Source organism: Solanum stenotomum, chromosome 2, assembly GCF_019186545.1.
Source record: "Solanum stenotomum isolate F172 chromosome 2, ASM1918654v1, whole genome shotgun sequence".
NCBI classification, from domain to species: Eukaryota; Viridiplantae; Streptophyta; class Magnoliopsida; order Solanales; family Solanaceae; genus Solanum; species Solanum stenotomum.
Genome location: NC_064283.1, coordinates 2,951,533 through 2,975,745, shown reverse-complemented (window position 1 = coordinate 2,975,745; position 24,213 = coordinate 2,951,533). Strand labels below are relative to the sequence as shown.

Here is a 24,213-nt window from a genome sequence, read left to right as displayed (position 1 = left end):
TATCATTATTGTTGTTAGATTCATTTTTTCTAGTTTGTGTCTCAGAAAGATTGGAGTAAGTAGGCGTTCTTCAGATTGTTTTATTTAAGTATATTTAATTTCATGATTAGTGAGTGTGGAATATTTCTCTAAGTACCTACTAAATCTTTGGGTGTGGCCTAATGTGCGACTTTTTTCCCCTATAGTACGTGTATCGGTTAAGTTAATAGTTCTGGTCTCGATTAATATAATTAGTATAAGTAAATAATTTATCAAAAATCTAATAAGTTGTCTTTTTTACAATTTTGGGGCCGTGAATCCAAAATTCTAGTTCCACTCTTGTAGTCGATGAAATAAAAATAGGGAAGCAAATTGATTCTAATACTACTATTACTAGAAAAAAATAAAAAAATCATTTGATTATGAACACTTAAGGGCTTGTTTAGTATGAAGAATAAGTATAATTAATTGCATGATTAGTTTTAGATGTATTTATTAAATAAAATCATGAAATAACTTATTTCAGAAATCGAAATTGCATTTAGGACTAGTTTGGTATGACTATTAAAGATGAGATAATAATCTTTTTAAATAACTTATTTTGTTGAATAATAATTTTGATCTTTCAAACTTGATTCGTCTATCGGCTAATAAATTTAAACCGACCATACAAATTTTTTTCCTCAATACATTACAAATATCGGCCATTGATGGACCAAATAAGATTGATTGCCGTGTGTGGCATTGCAAATTTGTCAATATTCAACTGATAAAAAGAAAAACAAAAAATAAGTTTCCAATTTTGTCCTTACATATGTTTTTAATGGTCCAAGTCTTAACCATTATTACTGGAAAAATTTGTACAATTTTTTGTTAAAAATAAAGATAGGGACCCATATTTTACACCCACCTTAACAACTTCAATTTGTTTGAACACATAATAAAAAGAGGATCTTAAGCTTGACTTAATGACCTCCATTTAATTTTATAAATACCTAATTAAGTAGAACCTAAAGATAGGGTTAACCTTACGTGTACTTAAAGAGTAATTTCGAGTCATTTTTTTCAACTTTTCACATAGTAACCTATATAGAGCTATAAGTCTGAAATCTACCATTGAAAATCATCCTTCTTGTTAATTTTCAAAGGTTACTTTATTAATGAGATAAAATATTAAGAATTACTCTCTTTGTCCCTAATTATTTGTCTACTTTTTCTGATTTAGTTATCCCTAATTACTTGTACATTTTGACATATCAAGAAAGGATAATTTTCTTTTACTTATTATACCCTCAATTAATTACTTTGAAAAAGGTAAAACTTTTTTAAAATCTTAAGTTTTTAATTCATCAACTTCATAATTAATAGGGGTAAAATGATAAACTCATTGTGTCAATTATTATTTTCTTAATAGATGTATCAATTTAAAAAAAGACAAATAATTAGGAATATAGGGAGTACTAATCATTTTCTAAAGATATTCCATTGGTAATATAGTAATAATTTTCTAATGTCTAGACAGCTGGTAATTATGTGTTTTGTCAACATTATGCATGATCATTAATAAAATAAATCAGAGGGAAAACTGATAAAGAAATGGACACATGACCTTCCTTTCACGTCCAAAACTGAATATTTGACGCGTGAACAATATATAATAGAAATTAACATTAAAAATAATACTCTAATTTAGATTGGATCTAACTATAATATCATACTAAAAAAAATGGATTACAGACATAACTCACCTAAAAGTTAAATCATAAGGAAAGGACTATTGTAAAAAATTCGGAATATGCTTAGAGAAAAACAACAAATACAGAAAATATAGCAATTTTACGCTATATTTTCTTCTCTATCATTTAGTGTTTAGACTGTGATATATGAGATTGCTTCAATATATTGTAATAACCACCATCGATCAATAAATTTCAATTATGATTCATCCTACTCTTCTGCTTTCGCTATATGAAAAATAACTAGGTAACTCAGCCGCGCTATGCGCGGTCGTAAAATATTATATGAAAAATATAAAGTAACCTTTTCATATTATTTGAATATAAAAGAGTTTTTAGTTCAAATTCAATTAAATAGATAAAAATTTAAATTTGAATTCATTTTATTATTCACATTGAACTAATTTCTAACAAATAAAATATATTACATGAAGGAAGAAAAGGTATGTGAAGATAATTGTATTTATATGTCAGAAATTATGACATATACAGATTTAAAAAGTAGAGTTTAGAACATAAAATAAAAAAATAAAATTGATCATTTTGTGTAATATTTAAAGAGACTAAATCAACCGGTAATTATATGATAATTGAAATAGAGTTTAGAACACAACTTATAAAGAATTTATTTTTAACTTTTTCAATACTTTTTTCACTTTCTTACATTACATACGTACTCCCTTTATTTCAGAATAAAGTTTTTATTTTTATTTTTTATTTTATTTCCGATCGTGTTTTACATAATTATGAAGACTTCACTGATGTTTTTTTTTCAATCTTACCCTTATTCAATCAAAAGAAATTTATATAACCAGAAAACTGGGTCAAAGAACTATATTTTCTTCAAGATATATATTAAAGTTAATTAAGTAAAAGTATTTTACTTTATAGCCCCACCCCAAACTAAAAAAGAAATTGACATACTACAAGAAGGTGAATATCATGGAACTGAAGAGTACATAACAAAATAAAATTGAATTACACTTTCTATGTTTTAAAAATAAAACTTTTCATGAAATGAAAATCCAGCAAATTGAAGTAAAAATATGGTGTAGTGTAGTTTTGTAGTAGTTAATACTCTTCTTCAATGTTTGTTATTTAACTTGAAATAAGAAATGTATAGGCGCCTCTTTTGCTCTTTAACTTATGTTTAGTAGTTATGTGAGAAAGACTTTAAGAAAAATTAAGGAAAACACTATTTCAAGTATGAAATAAAAAAGATAATCTCAAGTAGGGGTTTCATGAAATAAAAAATAATGAGCTTATATAAACAAAATTGAGGAATCTTTAAAGAAAAAATATAAATAGTTCTTTGTGTAATAAATTTTTTAAACCTTTGTTAGTAGTTAGTATTATTACACACAAAGTTACAATAACTAATTTGCATCTAAGCAAAAATACATACTTGCAATAATAAAAAGTTATAAGAATTCAAACTAAAGAAGTTACATGGAGAATAAAGACAAGCATATCTTCCTTGGAACCTCATCATAAAACAATAGATAAAAATATGAATACAAAATCAATGCCCACTTTTTTAACCTCTTGTGTAACACCCTCTTTGACAAACTAATCAACATTCAAGAGTCTTTTTCATCGTGTCAAGTTAAAGCATGAATTTGATAATATAATAATACTACAAAGAATAATGAAATATAAAAAATAATCTTGAGTTGAAATTTCATGAAATAAAAAACTTGTGAATTTATTCTGTCATTAAAAATAGAGAGATATCATAAAATATCTTAAATTTTATAATTTAGTAGTTGGAGGTTATGAATATGAAAACTTAGAAGTCATAGAACTAATGATATTATTAAAAAAATGAAGTTTAATAGATTTACGTTATGGACTTTAAACTTAAAAAATAAAAGAAAAATAAAAAAAACACAAATAAAGTAGATAAAAGAAATGCATTTATATTATACAAAGATATAATTTTTTTGAATTGAATAAATAAAAAGAAAAGTAAAAAAAGAGCAAAGAAAGGAAAAAACTATAAAATAAATAAACAAAAATCATAAAATTTAACTATCGTGACTAGTTTGTTGGAATATTATAGGAAAAGAGAATAATAGCTTTAATGATAAAATAAATTAAATATGGCCATTGATGAAAATATAAATAAATATGATTATTTTTAATGATTTTTTAATTTTTAGATGAATTTTTTGGTATTTTAAAATTAGAAAAAAGGCAAAGAAAAGATAAATTGGATTGAAACTACTAGAGAGGGTCACATCACTGTTTTTATATTCAATTTTATTATTATTTATAGATTTGTAATAAATTAAATATTTCTTTTTTACAATAAAATAATTAGTTTAAATGAAAGAAAAAAATATAACTATAAAAAATAAATAAAGGTCATAGAGAAATGTCACATATTATACAAGAAAATACAAAGAAATCATACCTTTGAGGCTTTGACATTTAATTCTGGATACATATCATGAAAAATCCCCTGAATACATATTTAGAAATATATTTTTCATGTAATTAAGTATACATATTTAGAAATATAATTTTCATGTAATTAAGTACACATATTTATGCAATTTAAATATGGAACATCTCCATCTTACCTTTTTCTATAATATCATTTGCCTTTTTTCCTTAAAAGTTGTCCAAAATTCAAAATCGTAAATCTCTACTTATAGAACTTGAAAAAAAACAAAATTTATGTTAGTATATTTTTATAAAATCTTTACATTACAAATAAAAATATAAACAAATGAATATAAATAATAATTATTTAAAAAGCCATATGAAAGGAGTTACAGAAGAAGACAAAATATTTAAATGAGTAAGAAAAATGACTAAAAGAAGGGAGAGGAGGGAAGTAAAACAAAAATAAAGTAAAATGAAGCTTTCAGTGGTAGTTTTTATGGACTTGAAATAGCATTAAAGTATAATTAAAAGGTAAGAAATTAATTAGTATTTGACTTTTAATATGGCCACGTTCATAGACGTTTTAAAACGGCAATATCATTTATCTTGTGCATTTATTTATTTATTTTTTAATTCTTTGTAATAAAAATGAAGAAAAAATGCTAAGAAAATCAACAAAATCTGTGAAAATATATAAATTCATTTCCTGATCAATGAGGCATGCCACATCAGCGGACTTATGTTCCTTCTGTGTATATATATATAGATTAGTAAATACTCTTTTATGAATTACATACGTTTCATATTTTAATTGATCTAACCTTCTTATACTGCTGGGAAAAAAAGTGTCCAAATACTGAAACTAAAGGAACTAAAATTTTAATTAATGCAGGGTAAAGATTGATGGTGGGTCACTGGCTAATAAATCGTCGATACGTACATATCTGTCTAACGTTACAAAAAGAAAAAGTTACAACATTTATATCATATTATGACTAATAAATTGTGGATGCTTTTAGATTTCCAACTTGTAGATAAGTCAAGTCAATGACCAAATAAGTGTTCGTTAGACATATCATTTTGCAACCCTACATGTTTTGTCATCTTTCATTAAGTAAAAAAGGGTAATCAAGAAGCATTTCATATATAAAAATATTAAACATAAAAGTAGTTCATCTAAATATTTTTTTTTGTTTTAATTTATTTGACTTAGTTAAATTGATAAGAATATCTTTTAAAATTTATGATCTTAAATTAAGAATACGTAGGATTCTATGAAAGTGTCTTTTAATAATAGGGATTGTTTGATTGGAAACAAATTATTTCGGAATAAGTTATTCTAAGATAAGTTATTTTACCATGCATGTATGAGTGATAACTTATCATTACTATGATATAAATAGTAGAATAAATAATATTAGGACAACCTAATACCTCCAATCAAATGCATGATAAAATAATCATTTGTTTTATTTCTGAGATTATTAAACTTTATATCTTAGACCAAACAACTCCTTATAGTCTTAAATAAATCATGTGAAAAGTTAAAACTAAAGAGTTGTCACAAACAAAATATGAAATGGGAAAGTGAATAATAATCTTTAGGTGTATTTTCATTACTCCCTCTATTTCATTTTACTTGATCCATATTTTAAAAATAAATGTTTTAATAACTACGTAAAGTAATAATAATCAAATTTAAAGTTTAAAAAAAATCGTTCTTATTCTTTGTTTAATTTTTTTTAAAAAAAGAAATATGTCAAATCAACTTGAGCCAAATAACATAAAATGGAGGAAGTACTTGTTTTTTTAATCCCATTTAATATTTAGTATATTTATTAGAAAAGATAAAATATTCTTTAACAAAAATTATTATATATTTACTTAAACTCAAAAACTCTAATTAAAATCGAAGGATTAGTTACCACTCCACCCCAACTCTAATTGGTGTGCTCTCATTACTTTATTTCTTCCCCAATCCCCTTTTTTCATTCACTTCTTTATCAATTTACCAATTTTCTTTCTTCTTCTTCTTTCTCCTCATCCCCTGTTCACATGTCCCCCAAAACATGAATTTTCCTCTCCATTTCAGAACAATTCTCTGTTTGTTTATTTTCAATTTTTCATCAAACATAGTTCTTGGATCAAACTGTACCCATTCATGTGGAAACAGATTCCTTCCATTTCCTTTTGGGTTTTCCCATGGCTGCCCAATTCAGCTCAACTGTACCTCAAATGAAGAAATTTTCATGAACGATTTCCCAGTTCAATCAGTAACTTCAGATACCATTTTAATCAATCTTTTAGCAAAATGCAGCCGACCATTTTCAGCAATTCACAATCTTTTTAGCCCAAATTACGCACCCACTTCAAGAAACGGAATACTTTTCCAGAATTGCAGTTCTTCACAATCCAGCTGTTTGATTCCTTCTACGATGATTCAAACCCATTTTGACATTCTTGATTGTGGGAAAGAAAACATGAGCTGTTATTCTGAGCCGAATAGTGAGAACAATTTTATCAATTTGAAGAATTTGTCGAAAACAGGGTGCGGCTCTCTGTTTTCTGCAATTTCTGTGGAGTCAACTGTGAATAGCTCGGCGGTTTCGTTGGATGTTCAGGTGGTTCAGTTGGGGTGGTGGGTTCATGGACATTGTCGGTGTTCTTCTAATGCGAATTGTACTAAAATCTCGTCCCCCATTAATGGAAAACGGGGATATCGGTGTCAGTGTTTTGAAGGGTTCATCGGAGATGGCTTCTTAGCCGGCTCCGGCTGCCGGAAAGGTACGTCAGGCAGAACACAATTTTAATTACTTAATTAGGTGTCAAACACATTAAAATCTATCTAATTATGAGTAACAATGAGATTTGAACTCGACATATCATGTTAAAATATGTGACAATTTCGTATAAAATTAAAAATTTTATCCGTGGAGGATCGTATTACCAAAAAAAATTGCATTCAAATTTGAGTCCTAAATCCACCTTCGTTGTAGGTAATTTTGCTTTAATTAGTTAACTATTTATCCAACAACTTTTTAAATAAAAACATGTTCTAGTTTAAAGAAAGAAATAAGTTTGACTTTTCAAAATTAGAAATTTTAGGTTGCATATACAAAAATGTGATATTTTATACATTCAACTTTCTTCAAGTCACCTAATTTGGTTATGAGTTGGGTGGTTTAACTAAATGAAATTGAAGTTTATGAGTGGGAGTTTTGACCAAATTTGGTGAGAGGAGAACATTCATAATTAGATTTTAAAAAAAAACATGGGTCCAAGTACAAATATATTATTAAAAGATGGCATGCTGAGGCGGCCTAAAAGAAAAGTAACATATAATTGATGATAAAATTTTGATTCAATTGATCGAACCTTCTTCAATAAAGTGAAAGTACAGATAATCAGTCAATTAGAAATAATAATAATAAAATATTTCTATACAAGTTCAATTTTCTCCGACTATAGGGTCATGGAGTGCATGTTAAGGAACTAGGAAGTCAATAGTGTATACTATTAATAAAATATAATAGAAGAAGAATTTTTTTTTTCTCATGTTCATACTAAGTAAAGGTAAAATCAAGAAAAAAAAGCAAATTATAATTGTTTATTAGAGCAACTTGTGATTGTCGTTTTTCATAAATTAAGGTAATAATGGCAACATTAAGTAAGACAATCACGTATGCGTTTGCTTCATCAGCGGAACAACTCGTGACTATCTAGGTAGGACCCAAGAATAGTGATGGCTGTTGCCTTTAATGTCACTTATCAATGCCAAAATTAAAGGCAAATCTAAAATAGTTAGATCTCGTATAAGTTGAAGTTCACGTAAAAATGACTAAATGTTTGTGCATATTTAAAGTTATTCGAAGTGGGTAGTCCTGTAAATGTTCACACACTACAAGTATCACTTAAATGGTGCTTCTGAAATCGAGTGTTTGTTCAATCAGACATCTAAATCACAATTAATAGGTTTACGAAAACTTAATACCTTTTGCCCATACCCATACCCATACCCTATATGTGAACAAGTTATTATGGTTTATTAACTTGAGATTGTTGTAAAAACTCACAAACATCAAATTTTGAATACTTTGATTGGTTGGTATAATGTCCATTCATGTTATTCCATTAAGATATCCTGCCAAAATTTGTTTCATCATTTGGTCAAGGAAGAGGCCTTTTTTTCCTTTGTTTTCTTCATTTTCTATCAAACTCCATTTGGTTTTGAATGAACAATGGAAACAAAGTCACTATCATATTACGTGAAGATAGTAACTCAACAATATCAATGGACCTTCCACAAAAAAGGTGAAAAGGAATATATACGAATTCGTGATTACTTTTTTTTTTGTTCCCATCCAATGTTCAGTATCTGTATTGGAGTCTGAACTAGTTCAAATTCGCATCACCTATTAAAAAGAAATGGTCCCTATTATGATTTTTTCCATACTCAAGGCTTGAATGCGATACCTCAAGTCCCATCACAACACTTGAGTAGTATGTGTCCAATTACCAATTCCATTTTTTTTTTGTGAATGCAGATGAAACATCATGCAACCCTTCAAAGTACCTATCAGGCAAATGTGGAGGAACCACAAGAGTTGGTGTACTTGTTGGAGGTAATTCTACGTTGATTTAAGTTATATACGCTGACAGTGCAGAGTCTCAACATCTAGTACTAGTTGAAATGAAATTGTTTTCGTATTCCTTTCTTATTTCAGTTTCGCTATACAACACATTAATCTAAAGTGATCAAAACTATATATATTTCTCCAGGTATTGTAGCAGGTGCTTCGTTAATGGTTAGTATAGGCCTAATATGCTGCTTTATTCGACGAAGATTGAATTTCCAAAACAGAACAAGAAGAAACCGCGAGTTATATGAGACTACAGGGATCAGCATCCCTGTTTATCAGTACAAAGAAATGGAAAAGGCAACCGATTTCTTCTCTGAGAAACGGAGACTAGGAAATGGCGCGTATGGAACAGTTTATTCTGGAAAACTTCAAAATGACAATTGGGTAGCTATCAAAAGAATTAGACACAGAGATACTGATAGCATTGAACAATTCATCAATGAGATCAAGCTCCTTTCCTCTGTCAATCATCCGAACCTTGTTCGTCTCTTAGGCTGCTCAATCGAAAATGGTGAACAGATTCTTGTTTATGAGTACATGCCTAATGGAACTTTGTCACAACATATACAAAGAGAAAAAGGGAACGGGCTTCCATGGCCCGTTCGTCTTACAATTGGTGCAGAAACTGCACAAGCTATAGCTTATCTGCATAATGCAACGCACCCTCCAATATATCACAGAGATGTTAAGTCAAGTAACATACTCTTGGATTACAATTACAAGTCAAAAGTAGCAGATTTTGGACTTTCAAGACTCGGTATGGTTGAATCATCTCACATTTCTACTGCACCACAAGGAACTCCAGGATATCTTGATCCTCAGTATCATCAGAACTTTCAGTTGTCTGATAAGAGCGACGTTTATAGTTTTGGTGTTGTTCTTGCTGAGATCATAACAGGACTAAAAGCAGTAGACTTTGCTCGTCCTCAAGACGAAATAAACTTGGCTGCACTTGCTATTGACAGGATAGGAAAGGGAAACTTAGATGAAATTATCGATCCATTTATCGAGCTACATATGGATGCTTGGACACTTTCATCTATTCACAAGGTAGCAGAGTTGGCATTCAGGTGTCTGGCATTTCATCGCGATATGAGGCCATCGATGATGGAAGTAGCAATTGAATTGGAACAACTTAGGCTAAGTAGATGGACGAATTCGGAAGATAACATAACAGGTTCATCAGAGGGATCTTCAATTTCATCAACTTCAGATGCAAGTGAAAAACCATTGAATCTTTCAATTAAGAAGCAAGAAATGGATATATTTTCGACAGATAGTAAAATAAAGGATTATTCCCCTGTATCAGTACAAGATCCATGGAGTAGTGAGCAAAGCTCTCCATCTTGTAGTAGTTTGCTTAATCATATAGTTAAGTGATTATGTAAAGGATTAAATTTCTTCATTGTAATTTACTTACAAGAATATTTAGCAGTTGAAAATGTAGTATACTAGCAAAATATTACAACTAGCAAGAATACTACATATGCCAAATATGGTCTGTACTTCTAAATGTTCTTTTTATTTCTTTTATATCAATTAGTACTTTATCAGTCTCAATTTATGTGAAGTTGTTTGTTTGGACGCAGGGTTTAGAATGACAAGTTTAAAGTTATTGTTATGAAGTTTTAAAAAATGAAAAATACCATTCACCGGACACTTTTTGGTTCGTAATTAAAAAATAGTCATTGCAGTGAAGTTTTTCTAAATTCTCTAGTGAAATGCCATAACCGCGCTTTAAAATCCAGCTCTCAGGTTATACGAATTTACCAGTCAGCTAATGCTGAAATATAGTTGGGCTTTCACTTGTTTTATTTCTAGGCCCATGTTGAAGCATTGAAATGTACTATTTGTTTTAATAGCCCATATATATACTCATTTTCATGGTGAAGGAAGAAAGAGTGAGAAATTGTGTTGATTTTGTGTCATACGGTAAGTTCATAACACATATTGTTCGTTAAGTTCATAACACATATTGTTTTTTTTGAATTTAGACATGCATGAATTTGTCTTTCAGGCTACACTGCAACAAGTTTCAAAAAGTTGCGTAACATATGCAAATGTGAGTAAGTGGGAGTCTTCATGAGGTCGAGTTTCAAGGAAGTTGCTCCGTAGGATTTTTTCAATAAATTCTTTTTTTATGCTCTTAAGTTCTCGTGTTCCATCTTTTGTTATTCTAAAAATTATACTACTAACATCAAGTTTTGCCCTATGATTTGTCGGGGATCAACGGACCTCATACTCATTCTATTCTTTCAATGCGGAGCTAGATGTTTGGGTGTATGTTCAGTCAAAATTCAATAACTTTTACTTAAATAGTGTATTTGTATTAAAAAGTTTATTAAACGTGGAGAAATATAAAGTTTAGAGCCCAATTTATTAATATTTGAAATCATCATTGTAAAATTCAAAATTCATAAAGTTAGAAATTTTTGGTTCACCTCTGTCTTTTTTTGTTTTATTATTGTTTCTTCTATGTTATACACATTGCTTAACCACATTACAATACAAAAATCATATATTTTGATCATCTTAATACGTTGTTCTTAAATCACGTTTATAAATTTAATTATATCATTTCGAGGGTGAATTAACTATTGTATTTATTGAGAACAACATATTACATTGATCATTGAAAAGAGTAAAAATAGTTACACATTCCATTTTCCAACAAAAAATAATTACTATACTAAACTATACACATCACCGGCCTCTTCCTCAATCCCCGCCGCCGGCCGGCATGCTCTGTTCTGTAAATTCTTATTTCTTAATAACAATGAAATATAATACACTAAACAAGCTTACTAATTACTTAATTAAGCCAGTGTTAATCAAAAGCTAGCTCTTCTCAGAGAAGTTAGGGTAATTGCAGCTCCTAATGGAGATGCACCGACCTCAATCTCAAACGAATCATATCGAAGGAACAATTCGACCAACAACAATCTTGAAACCAGTACGACGAAGTCTTTTCCGGCACATTGTTTGTTATTTATCGATGGGTTCTCTGTTTCCGACCCATTTGACCATAATACGTGTTTCAATAGCTTCTCCCCTTCTTCTCCGATGAACCGATCGGCGACGAACTCTTCCGATCGGTCGAAGATTTTTGGGTCTTTGGTTGCAAATGGTTGAAACCCATAAAGGAGTTCACCTTCTTTGATCTCGAATGATGCGTCGTGGGATTCGATTACCATGTCGTGTTTTGCTCTGCCGTATTGTGATGCTACTGGGGGTTCAATTCGGAGGGATTCGTAGACTACTGATTTCATTAATGGCATTTTTTCCATGGCAGCCATTGTGACCTTCCCACTGTTTGATGAAATGACTGAACGAATTTCTTGAGCTAATTGGCTGTGGAGTTTAGCCCCTGCCCTGCCTATCCATTTCAACATATTGGGGAAAAAGATTTTGATTCCACCGAATGAATTGAAACATGTTGCGAATAGCAAATTGTGACAAGCTTCTTCGCGAGAAATGCCAATTTTTTCTGCTTCATCAAGAACGGAAGTTGAGTTTTCATAGAAGAAATTGTACAATCTCTGGTAGTCTTTTTTCACCAAGGCAGGGGGAAGTCTGAAAGTATGCATAACAAGGTCTTCAAGAACCTTCGGGAGGCCGAGAATTAGCAAAGGATGAAGCTGGAACAGCACCCATTTGCCGATCAACTTAGGTCCATCGGTTCCAAGTTTGGTGTCTTGAGGATTAATGCCATATAAGGATCTAGCCAGGAAGTTAAATGCAGCTTGATCATTTGCTGCATTGAGCCCGGCTTTCCCTTTCGTGGAGAGTTCGTTTTCCAGAGTTTCAAATAGCTCGGAGTAACTATTGTGAAACTCTGGAATAACTTCATTGCGCCGTGATGAAAGGAGATAAAACATGAGTTTCTTCAATTTGGCATGGTTTGGTTCGGAAGGATCAAGATAGGAGAGAACACGATAACCGCCTGTGAGATCAGTGGAGGGCATGAAAGTACCGGTGAAAAGATCCTTTTTTTCAACCTTAGAAACATCAAAAAGGATGGGAAAACTTTTACCATCGAGCAAAACAACAACGTTTGGATTGAATGAAATGAATGGACCTGGTGGCATGTTCGTTCGAAAAACAGTAGACTGATGCTTCTGAATTCTTGATTTGAAAAACTCATTTTTGCCCTGATTGTAAAAGTAATCAAGTCTGTCTTTCCATGGACCAACTAATGGTACTCCATAATCTCCAGGGACTTTTCGGGTTGGGAGTTTTGCTTGTTTAACAGGTGGCGATGGTGATGGTGATGGTGATGAAATGTAAGGCGGTCTCTCAGACACCGAAGCCTGAATGGGACGAATACTAACACGATGAGACGATGAATTTTTACGAGAAGATGATTTATGTGAGGGGAATTGTAGCTTAAGAGAAGGAAGAGCAAGAGAAGTTGATGCCATTTCTGTTAGAAATCAAGAATTGAACTCGTTGACTTTTCTTCAACAAGAGAAGGGGAGTTCAATATAGTTGAATGAGAATGAGAAATCTCTGTGGGTATTCTTGCCTATAAATAAACAAATGTGTGATGTCAAAAGTAAGGTGATGACATTTGAGGTCTCAATCAATTAGCGGAGCCAGGTAGGACCGAGGGAATTCAAACCCCCTACAACAAAAAAATAAATTATATTATTTATATTTGGTTAAAATTATTACTTTTATGTATCTATAATATATGCTGATCCTTCATTATGTGTTTACTTCTTCATATTCTAAACACTCTTAGAAAAAATTATGAGTCCGCCTTGAGTCTTAATCATGAGATATTAATGATATATTATGGTTTGTGGGGTGGGCTTGATGGCACAAAAATATAGTAATACGCATAACAAAGGCGTGCGACAAATTATATATAAAAAAAAACGGCACTTTCTTATTGGTTTCTGTGGTGCTTTTATTATTGATCTGGCTCGTGTTTTATTTGTTTTTGGGATCTAAGTAGAAATAATTTATTTATTTTTTCATGCCACCGTCTTTGATTCCTTTTGTTCCTCATTAATTACTTAAAATTACTAAATCAATAATTGTACACAGATTGCTTTTCTCATGTTGGCTTGTTTTTCGTTTTCCGTCCATTTTGACATGTGGTTTCTGTCAAATTTGCTTTTTTAGAATTCTATATATATATATATTTTTTTGGTTGTTGTTGCTATTTTGCTAGTTTCTAGTCAAGCATGCAATGTGATACTTCCTTCGAGCTTCGTATATGTCTATTTTTACTTGTCTAGTATTCATTTGATATACGTCCTAAGAAAAAGTAAGTAAAATGATTATCATTTATTGAATATAATAAATTTAATATTTTAAAAAATATATTGAGAAATGATTATAGTTAACAAAAAAGAGTAAATTAGTAATTAAGTAATATATTTATTTTTTAATTTTTCAAACTAAATAGGTAAAAATGGATGTTTATTTTTAATATATAGTGAACTAGTAAAGTTGAAATTGATTTCAACAAGGATAAACACTGAAAAGAAAATTCTAGATTAAATATTTCATATTGTCAAATCATGATCCAGTTTCCATACTTTGACCTTGACAAACCAAAAAAAAAAAGAGATTAGGCACTTAATCCAAATTCACTTATAATATAAACTTTAATGTTTCAATGTTCGTTTATGAATTTTTTTATACTTTCCACGATGTGGGAGAGTGAAGCGTTAAACACAAATATTAAGGTCAAATCGAATAGTCTATATAGAATAATAATAACATTTTATATTAAGTTTTCAAAATTAGACCAGTTGATGACATTATTCTTTTAAATTAGTCAATATGTTTATTCAACAACAACAAAAATACTTTTATACATTTGAAGAACATTTCCCTCTCTTTTCATTTATGTTCATATTCAGTTTGTTAGTAACTATACTATAGTTATATAATATATAATATCTTATTATATTCTATAACCTGTAGTTACCTAATTGAAAGCTTTACATTAAACATTAATAAGAATAATAAATTGAATAGTCAACGAATGGTCTTATTTCCCGTATTTTGAATAAATTTATATAAACGTTTGGTACGTAAATAGAAAATAAGTTATTCACGTATAACATTAATATGACATTTAGTTCACAATTTAGAAACAAACATAACTAATACATACATAAATCATGAGGAAATCTACATACCATTTTATACAAAATAAAAGATAAAATAACTAATATCTACATAAATTTACTCATAAGTAATTCCTACATTATTAGTATTTACGTAACTTTAACCATTTATCAGACAGAATTATTTTGAATTTTTCAAATGAAAGTCACCGTGATATGTTTAAACGTGAAATGAATGAACTCTACGTAGCAAATTTCCGTTATGTGTAACACATAGGAGTAGTTAGTTTTCCATCTGGACGGCGTTGAATTGACCTGTTAACGTATTATAGGACGGAAGTCAAAGACTGCAATGGTCAAACATTTTGATCCAAACCTAAGATGTTGTGCTTGTGCCGGCACATTAATTTATTCCCACTACCGTCCATACTATACTTACGTGTGCTCCTTTCATTTTTTTAAAATTAAAAACGAATAATATCATATCATATTGTAAATATATTGTTGATTGTAAAGCATGCAAAGAAAGTCCCAAATTCATAGTTGATCAATGGATTAAGGAGCTACATAAAAGATATAAAAATACTAAAATTATTTGAGTGAAATCGTGTGGGGGAAATATTGTCCTTTATCATATTAAAAATATTATTGAGTTGATTTAACCGAACAAATTATTTAGATAAAGGATATTTACTATTTGAGAAAAAGGTCAATCATATCAACATATTTGAAGTTTAAGTAAGGACAATCAATTTGAAGTTTAAGCTACATAATAGTATATATCAACAGATTTAAAGTTCATGCTACATGATAGTATCTATCTATCTAATTATGTTAGTAAATATCTATCTAATTTACTTGAATATCAAAAGACTTTAACCTTAGAATTTTAAAATTACAAAAAAGTTGTCCTCATATTATTTCAAGATTTGTGAATAAGTATTTTAAAGCCCCCACGCTATTTTTATAGTATAAAAAATACAATTGCATGGGAGTTGGTACCGTTGCTCTCATATATAATATAGTATAAAATATATAAAAATAATAATAATATACTATATGATTGAAACGTGACAGAGAGAGGAAACAAATTGATATTATAAAAAATTTTAGCAATAGGACAAAGTAAGAGTTTTAAGTTTTCGAGTCTCTTTAATCAGTATTTGGTTAAGAGTATATGTAAACTTTAATTTGGAGCATATCTTACAAACAACTTTGAACCGTCTATTATTAAGCCTTTGGAGCCCAGAAACTAGTTACATGCCTCATTAACATAGATACCTAGTTATGATCGGTGTTTTCAAAGACTTTTAGGCATATTTTGAGGCGGAGCATATTAAAAATATTTTGGGGCGCAAATGAAAATGTAGATTTAAAAGTGTATGCCCTAGAATTTGAGACTTAAGTTCTGAATGCAAAAGCATAAGCTAGCCCTATGTATAAAAGTATAATTCCTAAGATTTTCGTGTAATTATTTATCAAGAATCGCTTCATCTTGCACCCCTCCTCTTAAAACATTTATGATCAATTGCTGTAGAATCCAATCAAAGACTTAACTTTCAGAGGATCGATACAAACTGTACTCTATAATAGTGAATTTATATATATATATATATAATGCAAAAGTATACGCATATGATTAATGTAATTTAACTTATTAGGAAGGTGGAGTTACTATATTACCATATAGTATACTACTAACTATAATCCAATATTATGAGTCATGACTAGTTCATAAAAAAGAGAGTTAATATCTCAAAAGGTCATTCAATTTGGAGAATTTATCGATCTAACAAAATCATTAAACTTTGTTTTGTATTAATAAAATCACTCAACTTAGATATTTATATCAATAAAATCACTCACCTAAATTTATTATTAAAATAATTAAATTTGACATGATAAAATAAATTATTTTATTATATCATGTTCATTATTAAAATAATACGTAAATAAACCAGAACTCTTATTATTAAAATAAATTATTTTTATCACATATTCATTATTAAAATAATAAAGAAATGGCTCAACTCTACATATTTTAACTCTCATTTCTAAGATTAAAAATTAAAACCCCACCACCTCAACTTTGTTTGTTTCCATTTTTTTTTTAATTATACCTATTATATTACTACTTATGAATTTTATATGCTTTTTCTATCTGCATTCTGCACCGACGTCAAACTGCCGTAAGAATTATTTCATGTTTGCGTTTTCCCATATATGCAAATGAAAAAAATAACTACTGCAATAACAATTCACATGCATAGTTGTGGTTTTTGGACGTTTCAACTAATTTCATGTGAGTTTTGACTGAAAATCTCAATGTGTAAATTAGTGAGGTTCGGGATAAATTTCAATTGATCCTCAATGTGAACGTTGGAATCGATGGTTTTTTATTATTTTAATAATGAACGTGACATAAAAAAATAATTTATTTTGTCATGTTAAATTAATTTAAATAATAAAATTTAGTTAAGTGATTTTATTAATACAAATATCTAAGTTGAGTGATTTTATTGATACAAATACCTAAGTTGAGTGATTTTATTAATACAAAACAAAATTTAATGACTTTAGAATATAATTTCTCAAAGTTGAGTGACATTTTAAGATATTAACTCTAAAAAAGAATTGGTTACGTTAGGAAGCCAACTGCCCATGTAAATAGTACTACTAGCATTATTTTAGGAATTTGATTTGAAGTATTCAACTTTTTTTTGCCCAAAACCTGTACTCACTACGAAAAACTCCAAAACTATAAAAAATATACATAAAAATATCAAATTCTACTTGGTGATATATTAGCTTATGAAGCGAAAATTTACGCATCTTTTTTTCTTCCCAAAGAAATCAAGAGAATTATTTTTAGGAATTTCTTGTTTTTTTTCTAGTAAAATCTAGTCACCCGATCTATATTAATCTTTGTTGGTGGGATTTTGGATCGTTTGACATGAATTACTTCTCGTATATTTAAAATTTTTTTTTGTAATAGTTGATTTTTTTCTTTTTATATATGATGGGTATGAATATATAAATTATAGTTTATAATAACAAAGAACGTTGTCATCTAAAAACTAAAGAGCTGATTCAGGCTCGTTTTGAATTCAATTATATTTTAAAAAGTTCGATTGAGCTCGATTCAACTCGTTATTGCAACAAATTCAACTAAGCTAGCTCGACTCAAAATCAATTTTACAATCACTTCACATAAGAAATAGAGATCATCCGTAATATTGCAAACTAAACGAGTCCATGTGTCATTAACATAAACATGTGGGGAGGTTTTTGTACATTTAAAAACTTGAAATTAAAAAGAAAAAAAAAGGGAAGGAGCTCAAATGGGGGTTTAGGGTTTAGTACTGTAATCCAGAACAAAAATATGAATCTTCAATCTGCTTGTTCATTGCTTCAGCATGAAGCTTCAATCCCCAATTTTTCTCAATTCCAGTTTCGCAATGTAATTATTTTCTTCTCATTTCTCTGTGTATTTGATCTTTTTTTTGTTTTAGCATTTTCGGTATCGGTATATATATACACTCGTAAATTTTATTAATTCTGTGTAGATTTCTGTGGTGCGGAAGAATTATGGTAGAAGAAGCTATGTTCGATTGGATAAAAGAACCCCCCCTTTGGTTCAGAACGATGTAAAATGTAAATTTTCTCGCCCCCTTTCCAATTTCCTCTGTTGGGTTTTGTAAAAAAATGCTTTAAAGATAGAATATTGGGTTGAAATTGTGATATTCATGTTTTGTTTCTGATTTCCTCTTCTGGGTACCTCTACATTTCTTCAAAAGATAGTTTTTTGCTTTGTTTCTAATTTTCCTCTGTTGGGTTTTGTAAGTGTTGCTTTAAAGATAGAATTTTGGTTTGAAATTTAAACATCCATGTTTCATTCCAATTTCCTCTTTTGGTTATGATATGATGCTTTCTTTTGAATTTCCTCTTTTGGGTACCTCTATATTGCTACAAAAGACAGTCTTTGGCTTTGTTTCCAATTTCCGTTTTCGAGGATGTATACATTTCTTTGATTATGGCATTGTTTCCTTTATTTTGCAGTTAGTCCGTCACCGAAGAGGGGATTGATAGTGTATGCCTCTAATTCGAGTTCTCCAAGGAAGTTGAATTATGATGGTGGGGAAAGTAGGGATGTGAGCAGGATCACCAGTAATGGGTCTGAACCGTTTCGGGGTAAATCAGGTTCTGTTTCATTCCAAGGGATTACTCACCAAATGGTTGAAGAAAGTAAGTTGGTGTCGGCCCCTTTTGAGGAAAAAAGAGGCTCCTTTCTATGGGTTCTTGCTCCTATTGCATTGATCTCTTCTTTGGTGCTTCCTCGGTTCTTCATTGTGGTTGCCGTTGATGACTTGATTAAGAATGCAACTCTTGCAGGTATGTGAAAGTAGAGTAGGAGTTGGTTGTTACTTTCTATATGCTGTTTCTGTAACCATTAACTTGATATGCAACTTCGGAAAAGATGATGTTGATTGACCTGGTGATTGGATATGTAAACTTGCAGAAGTGATATTAACTAATCATTACCTGTGCATGTTTGATGATATTGTGAGGACTGATTTAGTCCTTATTCTTAACATAATTTAGGATAATTCACTTTCAGTTTAATCAACAATTTATTTTAGTTTGTTATTAACAGAGAAGTCAGACAAGGTTAATGTTTTCAGCTAGAAAATATATATTGATATTTGAGTTTTCAAGGGAGATTTACTCCGCCATGAACGGGGTCTGTCTGTCTTGGTATAATGTATTTAATTCTCTATGTTTTGTTAGCATTCATTTATTCTAGTCAATCATGGAGAGTAGAATCTAATGGTTCAGACAATTATAATGGGTAATTACATACACTCACACTAAACGCCCTTGTCTTATTTTAAAAAAAAGATACACCCACACTAGATGAAACTTGAAGTATGCTTAAACGGGTGAAAAATAAGATTTAACGTCTTAGAAGATTCCCCTACTCTTATGAATTAATTTTTGTTTCAACTGAATGTTAGTAGTAGTAAAAAATGGTCAACTTTGAAGTGTACGTTAAAGGTGTTACTTTTGGATACCTGGATAGATTTTATGATAGTTTTCAATTGGCCAGCTAGGTTGATGTGTAGATAGTTTGTTTAAGCTGTTTAGCAACAACATTACAAATCTTATATAACAGTTTTATAGTCAATTCTCCCCCAAAAGTTTCTTGTTGGTCGAAACGGTTTACCACTTAATAGAATCTCATCCATTTCACCATTACTAGAATGTAGCATGTTATCAGATTTTAAGAACAAAAACTTTCCAAATAATACGAGCTGTGAGATTGTGAAAATTATAGCTAGATGCACACGATTCAGCTGCACTTACTGTTATTCATGTGAAAAATTACTGAAATCTACATCTGTCTATGCAGAAATTGTTTCTTCACTTTTCTCTGAGGTCATGTTTTACATTGGCCTTGCGACATATCTTCGGGTCACTGACAGCGTTCAGAAGCCATATCTACAATTCAGTGCAAAGAGATGGAGCCTCATAACTGGGCTTAAGGGATATATAACATCTGCTTTCTTTGTAATGGGGTTTAAGATTTTTGCCCCACTCTTCGCTCTTTATGTTACCTGGCCTTCACTTGGCTTGCCAGGCTTGGTTGCAGTGGCTCCTCTTTTGGTTGGCTGTTTGGTACAGTATTTATTCGAGAGATTTCTTGACAGACACGGATCATCTTCTTGGCCCTTGGTGCCAATTATTTTTGAGGTATGCAAACTGCTAATTTTTTTCCTTTTCTTTTCGGGGTAAAGGCAAGTCAACATGGAACTGAGGATTTCAAATCTTTGCAGATTTATAGGATATATCAGTTGACGAGATCAGTGCATTTTGTGGAGAAGTTGATGTTTTCTATGAGCGGAGCTCCTGTCACCCCCGAGTTGTTCGACAGAAGTGGTGCATTGGTTTCTATGATTGTGACTTTCCAAGTTTTAGGAGTAATTTGCTTATGGTCCTTGCTTACATTTCTTCAAAGGCTCTTTCCTTCCAGACCTGTTTCTGAAAACTACTAATCTTTGTAGATGAAGATGTTGATCTTTTTTCTCTTTTGCTTTATAGAAACTTTGATTTGCATTAATTTAAATGATCCAGTGCAGTATCTAGTCCTACTACCCCTACTTTTCTGAGCTAAATAATAGAGATACCCTGGTAAATTTAATTAGATGTGGCTGTTCGATAAATACGTTCTCTGAATGACACTCCAGCATCAAGCAGCAGAACAAATGTCGATATACAAATCTCTGATAAACACTTGAATCTGTCTCATGCATGTTCAATTTGTCCTAAAGGCAAATTGCTCTGCACCATTTTTAAGTTGTTAATGAAAAAGTTCCAAGGTTATAATTTGGATCAATGAGACAAATGCACTTGAAGATAAAATTGCTACAAATCTGATCTTTCTGTATAATCTGTTGAATAACCTAATCAAGCCAGGAGAAGGATTTTCTCAAGAAATTAAAAGAGGTGAAGGGTTACATTGGAGATCAACTTGAAAAACTTCACAAAACTCCTTGACTAAAGATTTATGAGTAATATCAATAAGTTGGACATCATCAATGTCCTGATGGTTTTCTGTACCACGGCCATTAGAGTGGGAGTGCTCCTTCAGCAATCCTTTTATGCTTCCAACTTGACGGTCACGAATCCCACATGGAACTATCTGTTGAAAGGGTGACAGATCTGTGGTGACATTCAGTGCCAGGCCATGATATGTGACCCAGTGAGATACTCGAATGCCAATTGCAGCTAATTTCCGCCCCCCTGAAAGAAGCCAGTGTTGGATCAAAATATTACATGCCTTCCTTCAGAAGTAAAAGGCGTAATAATAATACACCATACTTATGGTTGAGGGATACAAAAAGGAAGGACGAAAAGGTTCTTTGGTGAGGTGGGTGGAAGGAGGAGAATAACAATGTACTCTTGATTAGGACTCTTAAGACTGTTCTACCTCTCAAACTACGAAAATTAAAACAGTCTACCAGATAAGCCAAGTAAAGCAATTTTAGATAAAGATGGAACAGTTCTATCTCCTTTAAAAAAGTCCATTCCTTATTTAATCCTCCCTCAAATCTTGCTTAGTTTGTTTGTTCGTCCAGGAAATACCTTTTATTCACTTCTTATTTCTCTCGAAAGCACCCAACCAACTATTTTTCTGTTTGACAAGGAGATATATAGAAAGTCTGCAGTTAAGCTACTTCTCAAAATTTAGTTTTTTTTTTAAAAAGGAGCGACTTGTAAAGCTATCTCCAGGATATGCTATCTCCAGAATTGTTCCTGGAATGGAACATGCAATTGGTAATAAGATTATTGGAGATAACTTCTGAGAGTTTCAGTCTGTATCAAGTATGCTTCAAAAGATTCATAAACGCTCTAGATGAATGGTAATAGACATTGACAAATCAGAATGCTTTTATCTGAAGATTATCATTGTAAAACCTATAAAAGGTTTATTCCAAGTAAGAAAAGTAATCCCTTCAATACACAAATCCAGGCACAACTAAACTGTTGATCAGTTTAATAGTGTAACCAGATTTCAAATATGGCCAGATGCACTATGCAGGTCAAGTCACAAGTGCCATTCATATACCCCTAGGCACATGGGAAATCTTCAAACAAGAAATATGTTATGAACTATCACCTTACCAAAAGGTTTTCTAAAACCATAACGCCCAAGTCATTTTCAGAAATATCAGATAATACCACTGAAAGACTAATATGGCCAACCAAATGATATGGAGAATCAGTACTTACCAACCCAAACACCGGTTAGGCCATCAATTCTTGAAGCCTCTATAGAAAATGATGAAGAAAGAACTCGTATAATCACCTCCTCAAGGCTCCTGAGGTACCAATGAAGATCCATCTTATGATATCGAAGATTGATGATGGGGTACATAACTAGCTACAATTTCAGATAGAAGCATTATATGTCAGAAACGTAATAGCTCAAACAAACACATGAGTTATCCTAATCCCGCATACAAACAGCCACCCAATGAAGTATAACACAGCAGTCTTGTCAAAACCACATTTGATACGGGAATTTGTAGAATATCTAGATAATCATAGCCCATCAAAATCTGGTTACTGATACATCTGACTAGACAACTTAGAATAGAAACATTGCAAGCCTTTGAACCAACGACATCAAGCATCGAGAACAACCTATATACTTGGCATAGTAATCAACTATATCAAGATAGTTAAGGAAGTAGGCAGCAACAAGTGAAATTAGAAATGTACCTGACCAGGGCCATGATAAGTAACTTCACCACCACGTTCTGTTCGATACAATTCAAAAGGAGCATTCTTTACATCAAAAAGTATATTCTCTTCAGAGCTACCAGTACCCAACGTATAAACCGGCTGATGCTGCAACACAATGAGTGTGTCAGCAAGATCCTCATCCCTTTCAATTTGTGCTTTCCTCTCATCGACAATAGTCTTTTGCCAGGACCACGCTTTAGCATATGGAACTAACTCTTTGTACATATCATAACAATCACAGCTAGAGTCAAACAGAGTTAATCTACTGAAAAACCTTAAATTGCACAACAAGTGTTTGTCAAAATGCCAACAAGAAAATCTTACCATCTTTTGGCTTGACAGCTTGTTAAAGTCGGGCTCTTGAGTATAGCTGTACTAGAATTATGCTTAATCTTTGATGGGTTTCCCAGTTTCCATGTCGGAATTGAACAGAACATCGAATTTGTGAAAACAACCATTTCTGCAATATATAGACTGTAAAAACCGATGAACCAAAACCAATTAATAACAAAAAATCCCAATTATACAAAAATTAGGAGAAAAAAGTGTAATCAAAAGATTAAAAAGATTGGATATTTGAAGAATCTGTAAGTGTTAATCTGAACTGAACTCGCTGTTCTTTTAAGATTAAGAAAGATCACGGCTTCTTGTTCCCTCCGCTTGGATTTGTATACGAATTATTAAATTCATTTAATTAATTACTTTTCAATTTAGGTAGACGTTTTAATTTATTTGATCTATTTTGATTTACCAAATTATTTAGAGTCTGTTGATTGACTTAAAAGTTATCAAACATACTTTTTACATCAGTTTTAACTTTTGAAAAGTTTATCAAAGTTAAAGATAACTTAGAATAAGTTTAAAATGATTTGAAAAAAGTTAAAAGTTAAAAGTAGGTAATCTCATACTTTTCATCTTGTGGTCTTAAACATGTAATATGTGAAAAGTTTAAATTTAATTAATGCGAATCATAATTGACCATGTGTAAAAACTAATTTTGTATAATCGAAACTATTTTTAGTTAACAAATAATGACATGGGTGAACTTTTTCTCGAAAATGATAATAGATGAAC

The 24,213-nt window shown here is 30.8% G+C and overlaps 4 protein-coding genes across 4 annotated transcripts; 2 read left to right on the top strand and 2 right to left on the bottom strand.

Annotated features, from left to right (window-relative positions):
- Nucleotides 1–6,110: 6,110 nt before the first annotated feature.
- On the top strand, nt 6,111–10,316 carry LOC125855081 (wall-associated receptor kinase-like 14). The gene is made up of 3 exons (XM_049534740.1): nt 6,111–6,890; nt 8,651–8,728; nt 8,886–10,316. The coding sequence occupies exons 1-3, from the start codon at nt 6,176–6,178 to the stop codon at nt 10,124–10,126; spliced, it is 2,034 nt and encodes a 677-aa protein (XP_049390697.1). The 5' UTR covers nt 6,111–6,175; the 3' UTR covers nt 10,127–10,316.
- Nucleotides 10,317–11,323: 1,007 nt separating this feature from the next.
- Nucleotides 11,324–13,333, bottom strand: LOC125855083 (allene oxide synthase 1, chloroplastic). Its single transcript, XM_049534745.1, has one exon. The coding sequence runs from the start codon at nt 13,165–13,167 to the stop codon at nt 11,578–11,580; it is 1,590 nt and encodes a 529-aa protein (XP_049390702.1). The 5' UTR covers nt 13,168–13,333; the 3' UTR covers nt 11,324–11,577.
- A 4,815-nt stretch (nt 13,334–18,148) lies between these two features.
- Nucleotides 18,149–20,950, top strand: LOC125855093 (uncharacterized). Its single transcript, XM_049534763.1, has 5 exons — nt 18,149–18,292; nt 18,399–18,486; nt 18,892–19,224; nt 20,243–20,583; nt 20,667–20,950. The coding sequence occupies exons 1-5, from the start codon at nt 18,215–18,217 to the stop codon at nt 20,883–20,885; spliced, it is 1,059 nt and encodes a 352-aa protein (XP_049390720.1). The 5' UTR covers nt 18,149–18,214; the 3' UTR covers nt 20,886–20,950.
- Nucleotides 20,951–21,289: 339 nt separating this feature from the next.
- Nucleotides 21,290–23,634, bottom strand: LOC125855097 (octanoyltransferase LIP2p, chloroplastic). The gene is made up of 4 exons (XM_049534768.1): nt 23,464–23,634; nt 23,116–23,380; nt 22,624–22,774; nt 21,290–21,633 (listed from the first exon to the last, which is right to left on the bottom strand). The coding sequence occupies exons 1-4, from the start codon at nt 23,595–23,597 to the stop codon at nt 21,320–21,322; spliced, it is 864 nt and encodes a 287-aa protein (XP_049390725.1). The 5' UTR covers nt 23,598–23,634; the 3' UTR covers nt 21,290–21,319.
- Between the last annotated feature and the right edge of the window lie 579 nt (nt 23,635–24,213).